General features: G+C 36.5%; 1 protein-coding gene across 6 annotated transcripts in view; it reads right to left on the bottom strand.

Moving 5' to 3' along the window:
- The window catches only part of PPP2R5E (protein phosphatase 2 regulatory subunit B'epsilon), a 77359-nt gene that overhangs the window by 8979 nt on the left and 43231 nt on the right, over positions 1-25149 (bottom strand). For 5 of the 6 annotated variants that reach the window (XM_052783430.1, XM_052783426.1, XM_052783424.1 and 2 more), the window contains 10 exons: positions 23988-24184; positions 11916-12017; positions 9730-9822; positions 5037-5167; positions 4893-4952; positions 4142-4250; positions 3106-3159; positions 2956-3006; positions 1973-2092; positions 722-849 (listed from right to left, as the gene is read on the bottom strand). In XM_052783430.1, coding sequence (XP_052639390.1) covers positions 722-849; positions 1973-2092; positions 2956-3006; positions 3106-3159; positions 4142-4250; positions 4893-4952; positions 5037-5167; positions 9730-9822; positions 11916-12017; positions 23988-24184 — 1045 coding nt within the window. The remainder of the gene's footprint in view (positions 1-721; positions 850-1972; positions 2093-2955; positions 3007-3105; positions 3160-4141; positions 4251-4892; positions 4953-5036; positions 5168-9729; positions 9823-11915; positions 12018-23987; positions 24185-25149) is intronic. The other variant, XM_052783427.1, reaches the window with a different exon arrangement.

The following is a 25149-nucleotide window of genomic DNA, read 5'->3' as shown; positions in this document are numbered from 1 at the left end:
TTACTAAAATGGTAACCACTTTGACTTAAAAAAACTTTTCAACTAAAGTGTAGAATACATGGCATCTAACTGTAACAGTATTTTCCCTTAAAACACTTTCTACTAGGTTATTCAGTTTAAAAATAAAAATTCCAAATTAACATGATATCAGTATGAAGCAATTACTCTATTACTGTGCATAATACAGAACAGCTGTATTTATTTCAATTTAGAAAAAACAACTCAAACTAAGAATATACTGATGTCTATATGCTTCTTACATGTTTAGAAAAACGCTAGTACCAGAGGTCTACCAGAGGTACCAGTATCATCCATGATACAGCCACAAAGCTTTATTAATGCCAAGTGATATTCTTCTAGACAATTTGTGATCAGGCTTAAGACGTTAACGAGTTTATAAAAAACTCTGTAGGAGAAACGCTTGATGAGCAACACTTTTTCTTCAATAACAATGTAACATCTAATCTCTTTTTTCCAACTCGTGAGGTCTATTTTTATCCCATAAAGTACTGATTTTTGTACACATACCAGATAATTAAAAACATTTTGAGACAAGCTCAAGTACAGACTAATATATATTGGCATTAACAGAGTTGCACCTGCTCATGCCAGCTTTGAATTTGGATCTCTCCCATTTGTTCAGGTGTTCTTCAGCAGACATTCCCTAAGTTTATCAGTGGTATGTCAAAAGGTAAGATAAAGTGTAATGGTAAGAACTTACGGATTCCAGTGTTCTTTAGAAATCCTATAAAGGCTGGAAAACATGATGGGAAGTATAACATTTGAATTCTCCTCTATCAAACTCATGATGTATTCGTTATTCCAATAATACAGTGCTCTTTCGGCCACCTTTGAGTCAAAGGAATAAAATATTAACAGGAATTCAGACACCTATAATTTTGTAATCTTCTGAAGGAAAAACAAATCACAGAGAAATTTCACAAAGACGAATTAACAGGAATCATTACCTTTGGAATTAAAACTCTAATCAGCAGCATAACATGCCTTAATGGCACTAAGTTTTTATCCTATAATTCAGATCCCACAGCATCCACTCTCTCTTTCCCCTGAGTGGTATGTTGTTACTCACTGAAGACCAGGTGCAGACACTGCATTAATGCTGCAGCTGTGGAGGGGAAGGGACAGCAGACAGACTTCCCATCACCCCTTTCCCTCAATCCTGTGACTGCAGTCAGAAGGGAGAGAGCAGTGCTGGGATACTGGAGGAAGGAGACAGGAAAAGGCCCAGTAGCTGAGCTGAATAAGGGGGAGAGATCGTAAGTGTGGGGAAGGTACCAATGATAATAATCACCTCGGGGAGGAGCTGGGGGGGAGGTAGGAGGGAAAACACTGATCTAAATTATGCTAAAAACAAATGTAGTCCAAGGAAGAGCTGAAAACAGTCACATCTGCCTTTGTGCCACAATAGGTCACCTAGCTTAATACTGAGACACAACAGGCCATGAATCCTTTCTCCTCTTCATATATGATTCAATTTAAATCCTATTCACTTTCTTTCTTCCCATTATGCAATGTGAAGAAAACAGACTATGGGTTCTATCACCTCTGACCAGACATCTGCTTACAGAAGGAAGTAAGTAGGAAAACATGAATGCTGCACAACACCACGCTAAAGAAGGGAGCAAATACATCCTATATGGTCTATCAGTCTGAAGGCCATACAGTAAGTACCCATCACCTACAGTCAGAAGGGCTCAAAGTCTGCTTGGATACAGTTTAAGGCCTTAGGTGGCTCAGAGCAGCAAGTTCTGTGCTGAAACCCCGGATACGTCTAACAAGTTATTCATGGAGCTCAGAACTAAACTTCTACTGCAACATACCCTCTTCCATAGAAAACCAGAAGACAAGTATTTAAAACCACATAACATAAAACAATATTTACATTTGGGGGGTGTTATGTTTGAAATTGAGACTATGCATTCCTATACAAACAATAACCTCTACCACTGACCTGAAAATGAGGGCTAGAGACACACTTGGCAATTTGTTTAAACAAGGGTTCCTGGATTTTGACAAATTGTGATGGTTCGATTACATCCAAGATTTCCTCCAGCTCTCCTAGGAACATGACCTAAAGACAAAAAAGGAAGCATTGAATATAAAACCTCTGAATCATCTTGATCAGCAAAATGCTGGTAACCCTCAAATTCTACCACTTCAGGGAGAAATGGAAGCCTCACTAGCTCTGCAAGACCCTCTCTCAAAAAATGTTCTACCTGTAGCAGCTTCTGGATTCAGTCTCTTAAAAGAAGGAGGACGAGTGTGTGCAAATGCTGTATTTAAAGTAGTCCTTTACAACAAAATTCAGAACTGCACCAGTATATCCGTACTGAAAACCTGGCCTCATACAGACAAAGGATTTGGCCAAGCCTTAAACTTTGTTAACTATGGAGAGTCTCTTGATTTTACCTCATTTTTTGAAGTAATATTCAAAGTAATGGTTTTGCTGTGTCACAAAATCTCATTAGGGAAACTCAGATTTGCATCAAGAATTTGAAATAAAAATGCCAAGGTCTAACTGCATCTTTTACACGTTTAGTAGGTAAACGCCAGACAATAAAATATCTTTCATCTTCCCTGGAAAAATACTATCCTCACATATAAACAACTCCAAATCTAACAGTGTTTTCCAATCTGTCCTAAACAATGTTTATTTTCTCCTTTCTAAAACAAAAAGAAATTCTCTGCAGAAGAACCAGTGCTTATTTTGTGAATAGAAACCATGGTTATCAAGCTTTTATCTTCATAATCAAAACTGTCCAAGAAAACAGAATTCAAATATGGAAAATCACCTACAAGAATTAATACCAAGTTCCACCACAGCATTTCCAGCTACCTACCTGGAAATATCTAAAGATTCCTTGCCTATTATATTGTAGAAAAAAATAAACTCTTATGTTTTGTTATTACTAGCTATCTACTAGTAACACTTACCTCTTTCTGACTGCAGGTTTTTGGCCAGAATTTCATTAAACCTCTAATGACCTAAATTAGAAGGAAAAAAAAGTTTATTTTTTACTTTTCTCTCAACAGGGAAAGCCAATTATGATGCAAAAAAAGAAAAAGTATGAAAGAAATATTTACTGGTTCTGTGAGTGAAGGGTCTTTCTCCAGAAACTGTACTATGCAATACGCCAGCTGTGAAGCAGTAAAGATTTAAGAAAATGAAGTTAGAACATTTCTATAAAGAAACCACAAAGAAACAATTTTTTAAAAAGAGAGAGACACAAGGCAAGATGCTATAGAGCTTTCTTAAATTGCATCCAATTTTGAACTGAGATGCACAGTTTGCACTGTGCAAATCCACTCAAAGTTCAGTTCATAAGAAACAACAGAACACATTACAAAAAAATTAGGGTGATGAAGTAGCATATATAATAAAAATCAGAGCAACGTGGAATTCTAAATACAGTCATACAACCAATGTTTTGAAGCTTCTGTTACTCTCTGAAACTGCATCTTTTACACATTTTATACATTGGCAAAATCATGAAAGCTCTTGCAAGATGAGCCAACACAGCTAAAACCTGGAATAACATATTTAGAAAGCACAGCTTTATCAGCATAAGAAAGACTGCACTATCTGAAAATCAGAGAGAAAGGCAACAGATATGACTTAGAGGAAAAATTGTCATGAACACTGAATGTATAAAAAGATATATGAGAGCATAAATGCAGTATTAAGAAATCTTGAGGGAGAATGTTAAAGATTATGCAAAAATGTGGGTATTAGTATTCAGAAAGTTGCCAGGATAAAGAAAAGCCTTGACAGCACAAGACTAAGGAAACCCAAACATTCTCTTGGGAGAGGAAACTGGAAAGGCAAACTTGTGAGAGTGAGAAAGCAGCAGAGAAGAAAACCTAAACAGAGAGTTTAACTACTAAACAAAACCCCCAAAACATTATGGATGTTATGTTACGCTTTTAATTATCTAATCAGAAGTAAGACATTTATCATACAAAGCACATTAAATTAATTTTTTAAAAAATCTATTGCACTTTTTCCACATTTCAAAACTTTATCCCCACCTTTTATGTGCTGCGCAATTAAATTTCCAAAGCAATTTTTTAAAAAAATAAATCATTCTAACTGAGCAGAAAATATTTTTATAATTTCTACCTGTGCGTGGAAGAGTGATAAACTCCTGACAGTATGCAAAGGGATCAGCACCTTCACCAGAAACTGTTTATGCTCTGCCTTCAGAGGTAAAGCAAAACCATTGATAATACTAGAAATTAGAAGAGAAATACTTGTTAGTGTTATCATCACAGAAAACGTTCTTGAGGTCTGAACAAGCACTTTCTAGATTAAAATAATTTAGCAGTCAGCACCTGTTTACAAATAGCAGGCTCACGCCATTTGTAAACAGGTGCTGACTTTTGTTGTGCTTTATATTAGCAGTGCAGTACATATCTAGGTAGCAATTCAGCTCCAATTTAGGAATAATCATATAAACAGCTGCAGAAACCGGTTGCCAAACAGATTAGACCTTGTCTATGTGGTCTGTAAATTCATATAAGCAAGGTGTTCTTGAGTAATTAACTTGCCAGAGTTAATTTACTCAAAATACACAGTTAGTGTGCTCAAAAAAATAATTTCTGCAGCATGTAAGGATGAAGTACGCAAAATTTAACACACACATACACACACACACACAAAATCAATCCAACACTTTCAGCTGTAACTTGTATCCAGTTATATACTCTTGGCAAAGATGTGACAGAGATTTGCACATGGGCTTAAAGATGAGCATGTGCGCACATCTGTTTTCAGAATCAGGGCTTAAAGTAATACTTTTTCCGAATCCGACACTATTGTGACATGTCCAGAAGGGAAGTTTGAGATAGATAATAAGTAAAGACTCACTTACCTTCCTAAAATTTCCAACAGTTCAGCTACGCCATTGAAGTGTTCAGTTTCATAAACAAATCTAAAAAAAGAAAAGTTAAATATAAGTAATATATCAGTTTCCTAAAATGTTCATAAGCAAAAAGTACCTTCTTCCACAACTTACCGTAGAAAAATATTATTAATCTGTTTTCGGATAAATGCTCTAAGACCCAGAAACTTGCCATAAATTCTGTGCAAGACTGTTTTTAGGTAGTCTCGTTCTCGAGGGTCTTCGCTGTCAAACAGCTCCAACAGCTGTGTTTAAAGGAAAAAGAGAACTGAAACAGTAGACATTTGACAAGTATGACACAGACTTCTATACAGAAGTTAAATTCATGAAAGCACATGCATGTAAGAATGTGATATCCATGTTATCCAAGGTGTAGAAATACAGTATTAAAAAATCTGTTGTAATCCCAGTACAACATCACAAAACTCAGTTTATTAATTTCCACTTCTGACATAACAAAACTTTGGAAATCTTCAAACAACTAATATACTTTTGATTAACTGGCTCCAAAATGCTGCCTTCCTTCTCCACAAAAATAAATAATATATATTCTTAGGTGCTGTCATATCTACAAAATAAGACAGTTTGCCTCTTACCATCCACCATTCCTCCATTCTGCAGAACTAAAAGATCCTAATTTGTTTTAATATTTTGTTCCCACAACATTGCATCAAGGTCACATTTTTTCTAATTGCTTGTAATTTATATTATGAGCTCTTAAGCCTTCCTAGTGATTGCATGGCCTTCATGCTGTAGAAAGACTCAACAGTGAAATCTATGCCAGTACTGGATCTGCTGTTACAGGATCTCCACCAAACGACACAAATCAAAGCATCAGGGGGAATTAATCCTCAGGTTGAACAAAATGGTAACTTCAATATCCAGTTTAAAAAAAAACAAAACCAAACCAAAACAAAAAAACAACAAAAGAAAACCCACCTTTACTAATTAACTCTTAAATAAGATTTTAAAACAGCAAAATGATTATGTGCTACTCAGTCAAAAAACCCTACCATCCAATATCTTGTATTGTCCAAAATATATCTCGAAACACTGACACCTGGAGTTGCCTCTAATAATTAAGGCATGAAATGAGCAGCAGGAATATCACCTGCAGATCTTCATTCTATTCCCCTTGAATCCTCCACTACAAAAGTATGATCTTCCCCTTACCCCTTCTTCTTCATCTTTTTTGACAGCACAACATTTGCTATTCTGGCAGCCATTTGGAATAAGTTAGAAGGTAAACATTATTTAAAACCAAAACCAACCAACAAAAAAACAAAACCCAAAAAACCCTACCTACCTCCAATGCACAGAAAACAGAGAAGTTTAAGGTAGTAATCATAAGCAAACAGTATCCCTCTTGCTTGAAAAAGAAAGTAACTGCTAACCAGTACCCATCTTGCAAGAGAAATGAAGAGAGTTTGCCAAAGAGGTCTTACAAATACAGAAGATGCTGTCAGAAAATTATTACAGGAAATGGTAGAAAACAAAATTATCTTGGATTCACAAATAGATAGATTATAAATACCTATTATAAGTAGGTATGTCAGTGTATGTATACTACCTGATCTCTGTTAAACTGCTACACAACTTTGAGGAGGTGGAAAAGAAAAAAAGACAGAAAAACATGATTAAAAGTTGTTAAATTGTCTGGGATTTTGCTTTCTAACATCCAGATTTAGGAATGATGTATGTATTCTTCATTGTTTTGGATGTTTCTGTAGCTTGTAATGAGATCCCACTGTCTTTTCCTTGCAGTAAGAATCTATGGTGGGAATTTCATGAGGAAACGATGAGGTTTGTCAGCTGCCCTCCAGAGGTTATAAACACATTGCTTTGTTCAATTAGTTCTACAGTTAAATAAATAAATAGTCACCTCATCCTTCCCCAAATAGCAAATTTCATCCAAAGACAGCAAACAGCTGGAAACACTTATGTTTTTAATTTTCTTATTGGATTGCTTTTAGGAGCAAAGTATTTTTATTTCCAGTTCTCTTATACAGATCCTCTGTGGAAACATTGCTGAACTAAGACTCAGTCTCTCTCCTTTTTTTTTTTTTTTTTTTTTAAAAGAGAGACAATTATTTTGATATGTCCAATTTGTTATCAGGTTTCAACAATTTAAAGTCTTATTTTTATGGATAAGCTGCAAGACTTCCATAATTTACGTGACTATTCTGACACTAAACATAGAAAAGGGAAATAATTTTTCCAAAATAGCAACCTACATAACACAGACACTTGTGGATATATTTGAATAGTATGTCTCTTAGCAACCACTGCCAACCATTTCAGACTGTATATAAGCACGCTTTAGAAATGAACAGTTACACTGGTAAGTACAGCATTTTATCAAAACATACAGCTGAAAGCCAGAAACACATCTATATTCCAAAAACCAAAAGCAAGCAAACAAGAAAAAGCTTGAAAAATGCCCACTAAAAAAACTATCATTTTTTCATATAGGCATTCTTACTGCCAAGAAACACTTCATTAAAGTTCCTCAAATTTCAAAAAAACCAAATTAATTTAGACAGAAAGCTGATTTCAAAAACTGTCACACTTGTGTTGTCAGTGTCATGAAACACCAAACATGTTTCATGTTCTTAAGTCTTAAACTGGTTTCCTTTGTAAATGATCTGTAGTCACAGATTCTTAGGAGTTACTCTAGACACACAACAAATACAGCAGTAAGTGGAAGGACACCCCAGTTCCTACAGGCTAAACACAAACACTTACACACAGGGAAATATATCTACTTGCATGTATATATTAGGCTCAACAGAATTTTTTATGGAAAAATGTGAATTTTAAATTGACATACTGTGCATAGCAATATATAAAAACACATAGCCTAACCCATGTGGCAAGAACTTACGAATTCTTAGAATTCTTTTGAACTCTTGTCGTATCATACATTTTCAGATATGTAGGTTTTAAAATCTATTTCCCTCTTTCAGTAGATACCATTCTTTCATTTAGTAGATTTAATAAAGACTAACGAGTTTAAAAAAAACAAAACAAAACAAAAAAAAAAAACCAACCAAAAAAACCTTCTTTTAGACCCATTCTCCTGTGCCAAACTGTAACAGGTTTGAACACCTTGAAAGTGCATAAGTGAGCGGGATGCTGCCTGTCATGACCAAGTTCAGCAGCACATAACAGGAGCATCTAGGAATTATTTCCTCTAGATTTTGAATTAGAACACAAGCATTCCTTCTAATGCAATCCTGCTGTATCTAAAGAAAATAAAATCAGTCTGGAGAAACCTGTCAAGAGTGATTACCCCCCACCCCCCACATATTCTTACATCTCCACCAAGTACTGGATCATCAGATTGGTGCACCCCCTTGTTCAAATCAATATTTAGATGAACAAAAAGAAAACTCCACCACAGAAGTTTGATCCAGATGAAAAATACTCTTGTATTTAGAAGATGGATAAAATAAAAACATAAGTATATCCCATTGCTTTTGTTGAGTGAAGAAGGTCTTGTGATGTTAAGAAAGAAACTGAAGTCCCTTCTTTGAATCTTTCAATTTAAGGATAGAAATTGCTCTCTTTGCTACATTTTTCAGGTATTCTTCATACAAATAACATACAAGGACTGCAAAAGCACTACTTTTATTGCCTGAGCACTACAAGGAAAAATAAAAGCTCCATGACAAAGGGGTGAGAGAAAGGTCTTCAGAAATGCTGAGTATCTCCTGCCACTTCTGATTTGGCTTTTATTCAAGTCTCAGCCTGGAAGGAAACTCCCTTTTCTAAGGAGGAATCTTTCTAAGTTTCCCTGATTTCAAAAGCAAGCTATAGACAGCATTAAACACGAAATTCTTTCTGACTTCGCAGTTATACAAAAATTCACGATGGGAACAGAAAACACAAGACAGGTCTAATCCCGAAAGCTGAAGGCAAAAGTCATATATGTGGAGTTTCCTGGCTTATTCCAGAAAATATCTTCCTTCAGCTATCTCTGTTCTGGCGTCTGTCAAGGCCTGGATGACAATTCCTCAATAGAGGAGACCAATTACTGTAGTTTCAAGTGAAGCACACAAGAAGCCTAACTTGTACACAAGGAGGAGACAGATGCAATACATGTAAAATACCAGGTTACCAGCTGATCGATTGACAGAGGCCATCTCTTCCATTTAGCCATAATGATGGCATGCAAACTACAAAAATAAAGCTACCCATTCTTTGCAATGTTATTTATTGTTGATGCCAATTCTTCTTCCATGCTTTTAATAGAGCTTAAACTTCATATGACCTTTTGATTTACTTCTTCCCCAACCACTACAGCATCACTGTTTTCAGTACTGCACTGGGAATGGGTTTGTTAATGAACTTCTGCCCCCGTTGCCAGCTCTCCAGCAGAGATAGAAGGAAGAAATACTCTCCCCTTCCAACAGAAATATTTTAACAATATTAAGACGCATTAAAACTGGCATTTAAGTAGTCTTGCTAGATAGCAGCATTTTTAGACTACCTGATAGTAAACCTTTCATTTTTTAACAGTTACTGTTTCAGCTCCCTCTCATAACCAGTAAGTCAAATATTTTGATTAAGGTATCAAAACTGGAGCCAAACCAACAATTTTATATATCTACAGCAACAGAGACTGACATATAAACACACACACATATTTCCCCTACCTCCGTAGATTGAAAACTTTCATTGTATATGCTTGTTTAGCCTTTTTCTCTTGCAAATAAAGTTACGCTTTCAAATTCTAAACAAAATCTTTTTTTAAAAATTTTTTTCAAAAGCAACATGAAGCCTTAAAGAAAACAGATCAGCTTACCTGCAATACAAATTTCTGATCTATGTACTTTTTGGCAATGCTGGGCTGAAATTCTTGGCTTTCCAAAAATCGTATGAAAAACTCATATACAAGCTGCAAAAGAAAAAAAAAAATCCATTGTTTAGTTTATGACTTGATTACTCTTTATATTATTTCCCTAAATTCTTTTACTAGAAAATAAAATACTTATTTTTCCACAGAGCAAAAGGTTAAAAAAATGAAAAAGATTTTTCTCCTTTATCAAATTACTACTTTAGAGTTAGAATTAATTACATGAGCTTTTTAAGTTAGTTTTGCTTATTTAACTCCAGTCAAAGACATTTCATCACCAAGAACAGGCACTGCCTTCTTGTAATGCTTGTTATCATCTTGTAAAGCTTCCTAGAGTAATTGGAAAGCACATTTCAACTGCCCTCTGAACTGCTGAAGTCACATCAAATACAGACATTACAATTCTGAAAGGGTTGGTGAAACAGTTGGAAATATTTAAATTAAATTAGAAACTGCTTAGAGTAGCGTTCTACTACAACTTGAAACAGAAGGATACAAATCAGAATTTATTCAGAAGTTTCTAACTTACTGTAAAGACTAGCCTCAGGGCTAAAGAAAACCTGCTTACTTTCATGCAATTCCATCTCTGCCTAAACTATTCAGTGGGACAGCAACAGACTTTTCATTTACTGGGGAAAAAGAAGAGTATAAAAACCAGGCAAAAAGGAAGTGAAGTGAAACAGGGACTACTGTGGCCTTATAAGACAGCAACTCTGACCTGTCACTGATAAATGAGCTACCAGCTAGCAATTCTCTTTGCTGAACCTTTTCAAGAGCAGCAGCCATTGAAAACTTTTTCCTGTCTGACTTCAGTGAGTATGAATATTGATACTGAAAGGAGAAAGGAAGCTAAAAATTACATTTTAAAATAATTTTAAACTTTTCCGTGCAAACACCAATGTTGCAATACTGCTACTGCTGCTTTATGTCAGTGTTCTCCGACTTCTAAAAGGAAGCAACAGGAGATCAAAAAGGGGGAGAGAGGTTTAGAAATATGACATGGGAAAAGTGACAGCTTACATAACTAATATTAAATCACCAGGAAATCAATTCCATCAACTCCTGACAAATACTTTGGTGCATTTCTTCCTGACAATGGTAATGATTCCTCTGGCTAAGAAATTCGATCATTTCCATGTAAGTAATGACTTTTAAAACTACAGCACTAGTGTCAACAAACATAAGATAACAGACATGTATGCCTGTGCTGTTCCCAGGCAGGCAGAGCTGTTCACAGCTGCCTTGAAGCTTTTAAGATTCTTATTTTTTGTGAAATTTAAATATAAATGAGGGATGAAACCTACATTTCAACAGATTCTGAATTTGAGAGCACAAAGAGTGAATCAAACTGCTCACATGCAATGACCGTGCATGCAACTGTCAAATAAAATCCTCATTTCATGCTGAGATCAATTGTGCTCCTTTGCTCACAGAAACTCCCAGACTCCATGGGCAAACTTCTTCTAAATTTACTAGTGGTATAAGTCATTGTCCTGACTAACACAGACAGGATCTGCATCTATATTTTCTATAAAGCAATTTACTGCATTAGCATCAATGATGCTTTCTCCAAAATTAGTTTATGTTCTTTGTTCAAAATACCTTGTGTTGACACTTGAGGTACAGAGGAAGGGACGATATACAGCAGTGAGCATGCATCTTGCTATAAACACCTGAAAGCAAACCTCGACCCAGAGAGAGGAAGGAAGACTTAGATAGGGATGTAGCTTCTCATTCATTTTTCTGATCAGCTGCCAACACCTGTGTACTTTTGTATGGAAATTAACTACCCTCGGTAAAGCAAAACTGCTAGCAGTATCATCCCCACAATGCTCTTGCTGAAGTTGCTGAAAAACACTTGTGCATCAGAGCAGTTTGGAAAGCAAAATAATTTTTAAATCAATGATGGAAAACAGGAGTATGAGGGACACCATCAATACAATTTTGAAAGAGAGCTTTAACATTTTGCAAATTTCACAAAGTCTTTGTAGGTACTATATTATAGCCATGAACAGTATTAGTAAATGTTAGTGTCTCACAGACAAGTTCTGATTCACAGGTTAAAAAAAGCTGAGTAAATTATTAGATGCATTAAGCAATGATAAGCATTTCTTCTGAGATAAATGATCAAAAACCTGTAAATGTGGCCATGATGCTTCCAAGGTGGGCTCATCTTCTTCTGGATCAAATTCATTGCTGTCACTAGGTGGGAGAGTTCTGAAGATATTGCAAGATACCTGAAAGGTGAAAGAAAGCATGATGAGATCTGTTTTTCAAATAGGTACTAGATTTCAGGACTCTCTACTGAATCCTCCATCACATAAGCAGTGTGCCTTTTGCCTGCTGTCTGACAAAGTTCTTTAGCAACAGCATCGGTCTAAGGAACCTTTCACTTTACGAATATGCCACCAGCCTTGGCTTTCCCTTCTCCACATCTTTTTGTTTCTTCTTTTGACTGATATCCCAACATTACCCAGTCTGCCACCGTTTCTGTCCACCATATTCCAGATGAGCCCACCAATATGTAATTCCCACCCTACTGGGCATCAATGGGCTGAGAGCCATGACTGTTTAGGAGTTGTGGGAAATGCCAACAACATGCATTTACAAGTGTTTTCATACAACACTTGGTTATTTTCCTTTGCACAGGGAAAACATTAATGATATCTGCTTAAGGTCTCATCTGTCAGCACTTGTTAAGAGTTGCCAGTGTTATTCACACACTATATGCCTGGACACCTCATGCCAAGTACAGAACTTGGTACTAGATGCAAGCAACAAATTGTATTTGCTCGACACTTAGCCTACATTTTATTTCATGGTTGGTTCGCTTTGCTTAATCTTATTTAGAGGTATTTTGCTGAGACTGCTTGGCTTTGTGAGGTTCATGCTATCAGCAAAGACTGAACCGCAGTGCTTTCCTGGGTTAATTATAGTGCTGAATGGAGAGTACAGCTTATTATACAGCAAATCTGATAAACTGCAAACATGCTGTAGGGCCTTTTCTGCACTTTGAAGGTAATGTTGTGCCTTCTTTGCACCCTGCTACTGCATTGGACCCATCTCTAAGCTGGTTAATCAAACAGCTGGGAAAAGCAGCATGTTATCTCCTAATCCCGTCTATACATGACCTGTTCATAGTAGTTCAGACAAACTAAGCTATTTAAGAAACAAAACTAGTATGTTCTTCAACATCCTTATTTATTTTTTCAGCCTTTTACTCCTGTACAATGTTTTGAAGTTAGTCTGTAAGGCATATTTTCAATATGTTGGCAACTTAGTAAGAAAGGGCACTTTAAAGCCAAGAGTTTAAACACAATTCAAATATTGATAAAACCAGACTGAAACAGAGTGAAGTTTTAGAATTCGAAAGACAAACAGAACAGGTTCAGGTACTGCATAAACAGAAAGATGAAACAACAGAAAACTGTAGGAAAGCACATGTGGTGCATACCAGTGAGGAATATTCACTGAACACAACGGAAAGACAAAAGAAGAGTAAGTAAGGCAAACCAGTGAGCATAGAAAAAAAGAGGTCACACGGGTTTCTGCTTGGACGTTTTCCTTCTTGCCACAAGAGGGTGTATTTCACTACAATTACAGTAAAACATACTTTTACAAAAGTCTTTACTGTATATGTAAATCTCATGTTTTCAAGTCATATGGCAACCTTAACAGACACAGCACTTACCATAGCCGGTGCTGATAGATACTGAACTCTACTTGCCCTGTATGCATATCTGCCAAGTGATTACTAGCATTTATTAGGACATAATCTTTTTCTCCCTTCATCCTCTTCCCCTGACTCATTCACTTCTCTCAAGAGCCCCTCCATGAACAGACTTTTCTAGTCTCATGAGGAGAAGTCAAATAACTATTCCAGGAATACACACGTTATAGTTTGTCTCTCCTCAAGGATTCCTGAGCTCCTCCTTCTACTACCCCTGATAGGAAAAAGCAGGGAGAGGAGGAAAGGGATCAGAATTAGCAGGACAGAGTCATTTCTGTGTTAGAGCACAGGGCAAAAGAGGGTAGACACAGACCAAAGGATTCCCAAGTAAAAAGGGGGAAATGTACCTATTGGTGCCTTGGATCCAAACATCTGGGATTCTGCAAACTTACTGAAGCATTTTTCGTTAATGCTTTACATTCAAAAATCCCAGCTTTCTCAGGATTTGGACCAAAATAGGGAACTAGCAAAACCAAAGGCATTCCACAGCTGTTTTTCTTCTGCTTTAAACTTCATTTGAAATAAGAAAGAAATTTTTCTCCAAATTTAACCATACATAAATTAATGAAACTTGTACCAACAGATCAGAAAAAACGTAAGTATTCATCAGCTGTTGTGCTTAGAAACTGGAACAAATATTGACTTACGGCACAAGCAAAACCTGCAAGGAAAAGTACATACTTTCAGAATGAAAAGCTAAACTAAGACAAATTCCTGTAAGGTTTAAATTAAGTCAAACCAAGCCTCAAACAGTTAGTGCCAGGGCCTTAACAGCATTACAGAAGTATGAAGGGTTCAGCCACGATTAGTTAAGTGCCAGCACCAACACCTGAATCTTGAGCTTGCAACAAAACCAGTATGATTTCTGGATAGTGCCTATTAAAAAAAGGCCAGTCTCAAGGCAATTCAAAAGCAGGTTTTTTGCATGAGAAAATTAACATGCAGGAGTAAAAGCAATGTAAGTTAGAATATGGTCCTAGTATACAGTTTGCTCTCTTTAATTTTCTTTTTTGCATTAGGAGTAAAGATAAGATACATGGAGCTAAAATGCAGATATTCTCCTGAGAAGAACAGACAGAACAGGTTATCTTTAAGTGATTTCCCCAGGTTATCATAATTTTAAAAGATAATGTGTGCCATTACAGTTACATTAATCACCACAACACAGCATGATAGCTCATTTACATGCAGTGTCAATTTATAGCATGCTTACCTAAATCAGTAGCCTCTGGGTGGCTAATGTTTATAAGCCTCTAAGGGAGAACGGAAGGCAACAAGTTCTTCCATGCATGAACTGCCCAGCTGTACATTAGAGACTTTGACAGCCACCACACAAAGATGGGAATACACTACATCAAATCTGGAAAGAATAATTTTTCTCAGATAGGCATAAGGTAGCTATTTAGTATTTATCCCTGGGCCCAAGCAGCATGCCAAAATTCCTTCAGCTGGAGAGCTGAATCATTTCTCTTCTGACCTCTTTTGGATCATCAAGCCAAAGGACATCCCTGCCAACCTGCGTATACAGTCCCTGATGATTCCTCTCCCACAGCCAACACAAATGACTATTGATCAATACAAACTTCCGTCTTCCACTGATGAAGAATGCCTCCAAGCCCAGATGATATTCTTGTAAAGCAAACCAGAACTTCAATATTCTAGAAGGTTGTATCATGACAGATCTCCCCTATTATGTCCTCAAAGACATCTGCACGCTGTCCTCCATGACTGTCCCTTTCAGAAGCACACACCAAACTGGGTGTAGAAAAGTACATCACTGCTCCCCTGCTATGCAGAATTTGAACACCCAAGTGCCAGAAACCAATTTAACAAATCAGTAAAATCTACCCATTGGCATTGAATCTAAAGTTGGAAATGCCAAAATGATAAACTGGAGATGCCCGGAAGCCTCTAAGCTCCACGTCAGTGTGTCTGTCAGGCTCAACTCCGACCAGAAACAAGACAAAAATTTTTCCAGGCAATTACAAGCCAATGTCAACTCATTAAAAACAAACAAGAAGATAGGGAAGGCTGCTCTGATACCCCCACAAAGAATGAGCTGCAAGTTCTGAACAGATTTGATGACTAGTACCTGGCAATGCAGAACTACAAAACTATGAATATACAGTTAAAAGCAACAAGCTTCAAGAAAGCTTTGATTTTGTCACCACAATTATATCTTAAATAACGTTTAGAAAAGAAAGTACTAGGAGGCTTAACTCTGAAGTCAAGTATAAATGTTTTGAAAAGTCCTCTCTTTGTCCCTCTCTGGAGCACTATAAAGATGACGAGGCTGGAACAGAAACACTTCACAAATTCAATTTCAGCTCAGCGCTCCTACACTGTGCTGTTTGAAACAAAGATTTTTATCAGTAATAGTTTTCCTGAATGGAGCCTGAAATGAAAACAAATATACACGCAGGGAAGCTTAATATATTAGCTATATAAAAACAGGATAAGTGAATTCCCAATTAGCTCACAGGGAACACCTGCTCTTCTATTACCAATATGTGGAACCATCCAAGTAAACCCCATGTACATATGAAATTGAAACTGAGGATCTCTGCACACACAATATTTAAGCTACTGTGTATATTAACAATATACAGTAACAATAAAATGTAATTAAGCCATAACATCAAGCCATGCTAACTGGAAGACAACAATGGTCCCTGTAACAGACACTAAACTTGTCCTTCTGAAATACATCTGCATATGTGTTTTTTTTAATATTGTTTATGGATTTACATATTTTAGAGCCTGAAGTGACTACTGCAGTCACTCAGCTATAATCTCTCTATATAACCCATTGAATTGTTCCCCAAAGTTTTACTAAAATACATCTTACAAAAAGTAATATCTAATTTTATCTTAAAAGATTATAAAAGATTCCACCAGCTCTCTTCTCCTAAAGTTTTACTGCTAATTTAACTACAGCACTGTTTCTGACTTCAATGTTGAATCTGCCTGATTCCCCGTTGGTTCTCATTAAACCACCAGATCTCTTCTGCATCTGTATATATATTCGCATATGCACTATGTATCTATTTATATATAGGTATTTTTATACAGACATGACACTTCTCAACCTCTGTGCTGCTAAATGGAAAGATAGAGCTTCTGAACTCAGGCAGTTGTTGGTTTCTTTGTTTGTTTTTAATGCTGTGATTATTTTTGCTTCCTTCCTTTGAGCTCCCACCTGTGCACAACAAGTGTACTGGGGCATGTATAGAAAGCCAGACCATCTCCCTCTTTTTTTCTGCATGTTGCCATTTTAATTCATCAATATTCATTTCTTTGAACAGTGCACTGTACCAGAAACTCATATCAAGATACTCACGATAGTAATCCGCAATGCTCAGGTCCTTCTCTGCACCACTGCTTGCCTGAATACAGTCTTTCAGAGCTTAATATTATAAGCCACCTTCTTGCCCAGCAGCATTACTTTTGACTTGGCTGCATTAAAATGAACTACGCTGGACTGCAAACACAGGCAACAATGCAGACCATAGGGTGGGCGGAAGCAGTCCGTCTCATCTTTTCTTGACCTTTAAGTCTTCTAAAAATTCAATCAATAACCTGCAAGAACTTAGCTCTAGATCAGGACTCCTAAACTTGTTAGCTTGCCATCACCCACTTTAGCAGTGGTAGTACCTTCCATCCATACAGATGAGCACACAGTAAAATTGAGATCCTTAGGCTATGGTTCTGTTGGCAGAGAAGTGCAATAGGAGCAAATCTGTGGAACAAAAGAGCTGGTGCTCAGGTGCAATGTCCACACTACATATGTTTGGAGGGATGAGTTTCTTTCTAGTGATCTCTTGCATTGAAGCCCATTAGCAAGTTGGAAAGCATTAGGTACCCTCCTTGAGTAGATATTTTGTCCAAAAGGAACCGAATTTACAACCCCTAAAATTTCTCTATCACAGGCATCAAAGTGGAGTGAGAATAAATGGGAGCTTCACTTCCAAGCACACACTCACAATCTGAGTTAGAAGTGCTAGCACAGACCTATCCCCAGGTAGCACCCCTGGGTACACCTTCTCGCTGCTAGAAACTGAAGCTCTGAAATTGCGCTGTAGGTCACTTGGACCTGAACCATAACAGGGTACCCTACTAGTAACAACCCTGTTCATTGCTATCTCCATGTAACTATTGTTTTGAGATGATCCAGTGGAACAGTTATTTATTTAATGTGTGCCCAGCTAATTCTATACAATACAACCTAAAAAATCATAGCAGTTACTCAAGTATCTTGGACAAATTAAAGCACAGTACCAGCAGAAAGAGCCCCCCATCTCTAGAGCAGGCATCAGAGCAAGTGAAAGCCTGCCAATACATGCATTCTAGACAGCATTACAAAACTCATACTGCCTCAGACTCCAAACTGAAGAACAAAACAAAAAGATCAAAACCCAAGAAAACAATCTCTCAGAAGATTCACACTGTGTTTGTCTACAGACACAATGCTCAAAAGGTATTTGAGATGACACAGTCAAAATGGGGGGTGGGGGTGTACACTCCTTTTAAAAAAAAATTAAAAAAAAAAAAATAGCTGCAGTCAACACAAGTACTTCTTGGAATAAAAATGTTTTTTCCAGTTTATTTCTTTGCTTTAGACCTAGTCACTGTACTATTATGCAGATAAAGTCTGACGAATGAAAGGCCTATGTAACCAACAGGAGGAATAATGGATACTGGTAAATGTAATTACATACTGTCGGGAAAAATTATTAGGGACAACTACTGCAAGAGGAGCTGCCTCCAACTGATTTTTTGAGAGCAGTACAGAACATCAGAGCCTCTTCTTTTAATAAGCATTGTGTTTTTTGTACAAATTAGGTGTATAAAGAATGTGAATAATAAAAAGTATCTAACAGAGGAATTTGGAAATAATGCATAAAAGAAACCAAAGTTAGATTCTTTTCTTGCTTCTACAGAATTGATAACCCTCACATTAAAGAAACAAGAACAGAATTTAAAATATGATGTGATTTTTATCTATTTTTTTTAAACTTCAGCATGCTTGCTCTATCATGGCTGCACCTACATGACAATTTTCAATCAAAGTCCATTTGTGGGGTCAAAAGTCATTTTACCTTCCTTTCAGCATTTCAGATGGTTTCAAAACAATCTGTTCAACTTCTACTGATTTAAGTTGAGTTTAAGATTAATTCCTAATCTTTTACAGAATTCCTGAAGTTATATAAAATTCATATTGGAAAAGGGACATTATTTGTCAATTCTTATAAGACTATATGATCTAGTTCCCTTAAACTCAAAATGACATTCACTATTGTATTTTTAAATCTAATACAAGAACCAACAGGAACATATGCACACTGTTTTTGCTCGATCAAAAAGGTAAGACTGAATATAGGTAGACTTGCATAAAAATCTCTATCCAAGAACATTTTAACATGGAAAACCCTGAACAGGATGAACATTTAGCAAGCAGGGTGTCATAGTTAGTCATAAGCTATAGCTAAAGCTATAGAAAATAAAGAAATTCATAATGCCTATGAAGTTCTAACAGCTAGAACACTTCCTAAAAATAGGTTTCTTAACATGCTAAAAAAAATCATGGCTTAACAAGATATTCTTTATGTTTAACAGGTCTGTCACAAACAAACTCCTGATCAGACTCTGCCCTCACATCTGTTGAGACAAACCTGCAGTAAAAGGAATGCAGTCCCTCTAGATTTATGTCAGTAGAAAGAAGAAGAAAAAAAGAAAAAAAAAAATCAGAATCTGACCTTTAAAATGCAATTTTTGGTATTTATTTGGGTGTTCATTTAACCAAGTTTCTTTCACTGTGTTGCTCAACACAGCTTCTGAGCCACAAGACATCTAATATGATGTTACACTTTGGCTACAGAGATTACAGTCTTATTTTACTTGATTCGTCATTACACAAAAGATAAAGATGCCAACAGGAAGCCAAAGGCATTTCTGCACTTAAAAGAGAGGAGAACAAAGTAATACTATACCATTCTAAAAGGTCTATCTCAAAAAAGTTTCATTAACCATCTCTTATGGGCTGGCAACCATCCACGGATGTTGCATAAACATCATGGTAAATATCAGGGGTTGCGTTTACAATTTTGGAAGAAGCAAGTAGGAAAGCCGAAATGTTGCTCACCAACAAAGAGATTCATCCAGATTTCTCAGTTTAACAGCTTGTCAATTTTTCCCATCCGATTTTTTAAAGGAAAGAAATCAGTTTCCTCAATCTATGTCTTAATACACAGAAAACACAAAAAGCTCTACTACATACACCCTTTAGGATACCACAGATAATAACAAACATTTATTTCATTCAACTACCATTGCTTAATCTACCAGCAAAATCAGCATCATTAGTTTAAGCCTCCACATTTTGCTCAGACAGAAACAAATTCTAGATTAAGTGTCCAATTATTGGCTCATAAAGTCATATTACTGGCATTTCCTTCTTAGCAGAGTGTGGTTTAATTGGCAAGGGCCTTTTTTCCTAAGACTAGCTTAATTCTAAAGAATGTCATATGCCCTTCTGAACAACACATCAAACTGCAGGGGAAGCGCACTGAGCAATACCCTTCTGAATAAATCTGTCCAGCTTATGGCCATTAACACAAATCCCAACCTCTTTTCCCATCAACTGATATTGATGAGTGAAGAGGCCACTGCAAGCTTGCTTTGGTGGCCATTAGTAAATTCATTAAAAAACCAGTAACAGGCCAAACACTTCTGTATATATCAAGCTAAAGAGAGTGGTTTAAAGAAGCGGACATGCACACAGGTTGACAAATAGCCAAGTGATTTCACATTTAGCTATATACAACATCATATCATCTGCTCAAGAGAACAAGATGAAAATATGTGATATTACGATTAAGGATTAAGGTTTTAATGGCATGAATTTAGGATGACTGGCAGTAAAAATACCCAGGAGCTGTTATGCTGGCTACCACAAATGACTGTTTTTCAATCCCCTACATCACAACACCACCACATTTTAGAAGTAATTAAAAATATCAGAGTTTCTGAAGAATTTTACAGGCAACCTTTTTCTATCCTATTATCTGTAAAGCCAAACTCCTTTTGGGTCATGAAGAGAACACTAATATCCACGTACATTACAAAACTTTAGAACAAAAATAGGCTCTTCCACAGATACCACTTTTTTGGATATTTTAGATAATTAAGATAAGAAAGCACTTTAGCCATTAATTCTTCTTTATAAATATTAGTAACTTTTTAAATACCAGCTTCAGACCAGTGCGCCTTTTTTTCTGCTCTTAAATGATGTCAAAACTCCCAGAATAGCTTCTTTCTTTTTCACCTGTTTACAATACTTCCCTTCACCTCCAAATCACAGCAGCCCAAAGGTCCAAGCAAGAAATATTAATTCCTGGATTCATAAACACTAAACATAAGAGGGAGGAGACCTTCCAAAGGTCCAAACACTTGTGCTCTATTTTGACCAGTTTTAAGATACTGGTCTTTCAATCAAAACACTCCTGTGACAATTGTGGCAGGTAATGGGGACACTAATTTGGTCAGGACACAGATACTGCAGTTTTCTTCACTATCATGACAGGTCAGAGATTGTCAACTTGACAGGTCCTTTATGAACACAGTTGGAGACCTAGATGAAAATCCTCAAAAGTAGATAAAGGTGGCAGATGCCTTCATGAAGCCAACTGTATACAGTTAAGTCTGCCTCAGTATACAATTACGAGCACAATTCTGCTTGAAACAAGAACATGCACTTACTGCAAAGAACAAGTTACACCAAACATAATGCTTCAGCACAAAGTGATTAATGCTGTCTCTTCACCAGGCAGTATGTGGTGAAAACTTATTTTATATAATATCAGAAGTCCTACCTTTTCCTCTAGGGCCTGTATAACTGTAATCAAAGTGATGGAGATGTCTTGCTTTTATAGGCAAAGACCAGGAGGAAAAATAGCATTTTTACCAGAGAGCCTACCTGTAAAATACAAAATACCTACAACCCACAAAAGTCCTTATGATGTGGTTTAGCAGAAACACTGCATTAGCAGTTGTTAGGATGATCGACATAAATCATTCATGCATTTGCCATGGATTCACTCACATAAATTCAATACCAGAGCACAGCATCCTGCTCACATGGAATACAACCACCAAAGTGTTTTTCCCAGAGCACATGCACCAAAAATGCTGCTGGTTGCAACAGGCACAATCGGGGACTCCAGCTTTCCAACAGCTTACACCTTCATCAAAGCACAGGTGTCTGTTGCAGGCTAGAGTTTCTCAAAATCTGAGTATTACAACTATTTCAGGAAATTCTTTAGGAAAAAGCATGTCCACTTCCCTAACTACTTAGGGATCTTTTGGGGCAGTCAGGGACCACTGAGTAGCCAGATACAGGACTTGAGAATATTCTCAGTCCTCCCCTGCTTAAGTACCCCGGCACTGAAGAGAAAACGTAGCTTGAGTTCAGCACTGAAGCCCAAATGCAAGGCAGAAGAAAGTAAGATGAAGAAGGGCGTGAAGAAATGAAAGGATATGTGGAATACTGGAGAAAAGAAGATAGAACAGTGTTCCATCAGAAATGAGCTAAACTGAAACTAGAATTCCTGAAGGTCCATTAGCGAGTATCTGTGAAATCCAGTGGAAAAATTCATGCTGTATCTTTACTTCCAGTGACTCCTCCATATTGTAGTTATAAGCTACATATAAGAAAATTATTTAAAACCATGCTTTTCAACCTATTTAGGCAACGCATTATTTTCTTAAGATAAAAACTGTTTTGTGAATCAACATAAGTGACTGCAGGGACAGTAGGACATTCTAGCAAAGGGGTTTTGCATCTCTTCTACAGTTCAAGTTCAGACTGCTTCACAGGTTATGATTTATGATTCAAATTGAACTTTACCAGCAGTTACAGATCAAATTCTTCTTGTTTCTTGGGGCCCAACCTTAGACAACACTAACTTGCAGAGTCTTTATTCTACAAATGTAGCTGCAGTAAACAACTATAACCAAAGTCAATGCAAGAATACAACCTCAATAATAGAAACACTAAAAAAAAAAAACCAACCAAACAAAAAAACAAATTCTCCCAGGAGATGAGTACAGAGGCATCTTCTACACACAGAAAAAGTACCCAATTTTATTGAAGTTACCTGTGCATCAGTGTCCTGTCTACACAAAGGGTATGATAAAATTTGTTCAGCACAAGGGGTACAAGTATGATTAAACTAACATTTGCAAGCCATTTAGATGCTACAGTGCAGCACCAGCAGCAGAATTCAGCAACGAATAAGTAATTCTCTATTCAGACACGTATTTGAATGGTGCATTAGACCACATGCTGAACAACATACTGAAAAGCAGTTCATTCAGAAGATTGGTCTAGTACAGAAGGGAGGAAGGGAAGGTGAGTGAGAAGGGGAAGAATCTGATTGCACGATTAATTATAGGCTTTCTGACAATGCATACACACAAAGAAGCCATATTAAGGTTCTTCCATACACCCTTAATTCTGGGGGTTTTTTTCTTCACTATTAACTGCTTGATGATTCTGCCACAATTTACAGCTATTTTTAAATATTACAGACAAACAACACACCATGTATCTGTGTGTCAGCAAAGAAATAAGGAGCATATATAATGCAATGTAAAATCTATTCATGTTTTTCTTCCTACAGCACATTGCCAGTGGATTCCATGATCACACAGTACCATTAGGAAACCAGCATTACCAAATCTATATTTAACTAACCGCCTTCTCATTTAGATAACAGGTTATAAGGGTTCCGTATGGTAGTACAGAATAAACATTTTAAAGTAATGATTGATTTTGCCAATCGCAATAAATGTTCTTCACGATAAAGCTAGCATCTGGTACTGTTTCCATTTTTACATTGAAAGCACTATTATTTGACAATTTATATATACAAGGTATGGCTTTATTGTTGAGTAATCTTGCTCACTGTAACGGCAGCTGCTATGAATCCACATAATACAACCAGAAAATTTTGACACTGATCCTATACAACATTTTTAGCATTTATTATTTAAAAATCATTATCTGTGCATACTTTAAGCTATCTCCGCCTGAAGTACACACTCAAGAGCTTGGATAAAGTTCAAAGAAACTTGCAAAAATTATTCCATTATTTATACTGGGGGAGAGGGAGGGTAGGTGGGGGGAAATGTGAGGGACTCTGATTTTATGGCTGCTGGCTTTTTCCATCAGGAAACAATCCAGGTTTCCTTTCATACATTTGTGACACTATAATAACCATCACCTACTTGACTTTAATTAAGCATATATAAAAATTAATATTTTTGTCTTTGGAGAATTATCCCCAAGTGATGTCTAGCAGAAAATACAAACCAAAGGCCTCATTTAATCCACCTACTCCAGGGTTCAATTTCGCCCACAATGCGTAACTGGAATTGCAAGTGGATTTAAAGAGACCATGAGAAAGAAGGAACTCACCATTCTAACTACTTCAGGGTAAGTCTGCTCTGTCAAACAGCCTCTGCTTATTGTAATGTAGTCCACCAGTTCATTAAGAGTGGAGCGCTTGTATTCTTTCATTTTAAGGTCTGAAAGCGTGTCCATGAAGTCAAAAATGACACAGCACTGTTGAAGTTTCTTTAGGAACAGTTCAGGCTGCTCTGAAGATGGAACGTCTATGAAACAAGAAAGGAAATCTTTGTGAGTCTGGCATCTTATTATACAAAACAGGATTTCTTTTTAAAGATTAATTTCAAAGGAAAGCAGCATTCATACAATTTTTGTAAAACAGAGCTCAGATTAACAAACAAACCCCTTATATGAACTGTGTAACTATTGTGTGTTTGAGATTTGAGCATGTTGTAGAAGTAATTTAATCATCACCTGCTATTAAGAAAATAAAGTTCACCAAAAAAGTCCAAGCTTAAGTGGAGAATGCAAACACAACAGCATTCAAGACTTAATTCTACAATAGATCACTACTTTCACTGGAGGCTGACATTCACCACTGTTAACTTACACTCCCAAGAAGGATGAAAGAACTGTCAAACAGATCAAGCTTGATTAATTTATATTTCTAAAAACACAGCGTCATTTATAACTCTATGTGAATATACATGAATATGTATACGAATACACAGCAAGACTATAATTCTGCAAACAAGTTTTCAGATTCAATGATTATCCCCACACTGACACTTTCCAGAGCAAAATCAATTTTACTGGAACACAATGAGGATTTTTTGCTGTACTATGAACACACAACATGCATCAATAGGAAAATCTTCACACAAAATAATAGTATGTGCTTGACCAATAAAGTAAGCAGAATGTACTACTTACTATTTTTGCTCTGTTTTCTTAATTCTCAGCAGATAAAAGACTTAAAATAATAAAAGGAATGTCAACTTCTTAGTGGTTTCTTAGTTTACCAACTGTATTAAGAGTACATAGAAAGCTTAGTTTATCTGATGTTCATGTACAGAGGAAGGTAACAATAGCAGAAAGTTGCAGAAATGAAGTAATGCATTTTTACTCAGAACGTATGCCCTCAGACTAGAGGGCACTTCACTTCCTCTAATCTACTTTAAAAAAAAAAAAAAAAAAAAAAAAAAAAAGGCACAACTGCTTTGTCAGCACC

The sequence above is a fragment of the Harpia harpyja genome, chromosome 3 (genome assembly GCF_026419915.1).
Source record: "Harpia harpyja isolate bHarHar1 chromosome 3, bHarHar1 primary haplotype, whole genome shotgun sequence".
In the NCBI taxonomy this organism is placed as follows: Eukaryota; Metazoa; Chordata; class Aves; order Accipitriformes; family Accipitridae; genus Harpia; species Harpia harpyja.
The sequence above is the reverse complement of the archived record's forward strand: the minus strand, read 5'-3'. Positions and strand labels throughout refer to the sequence as shown.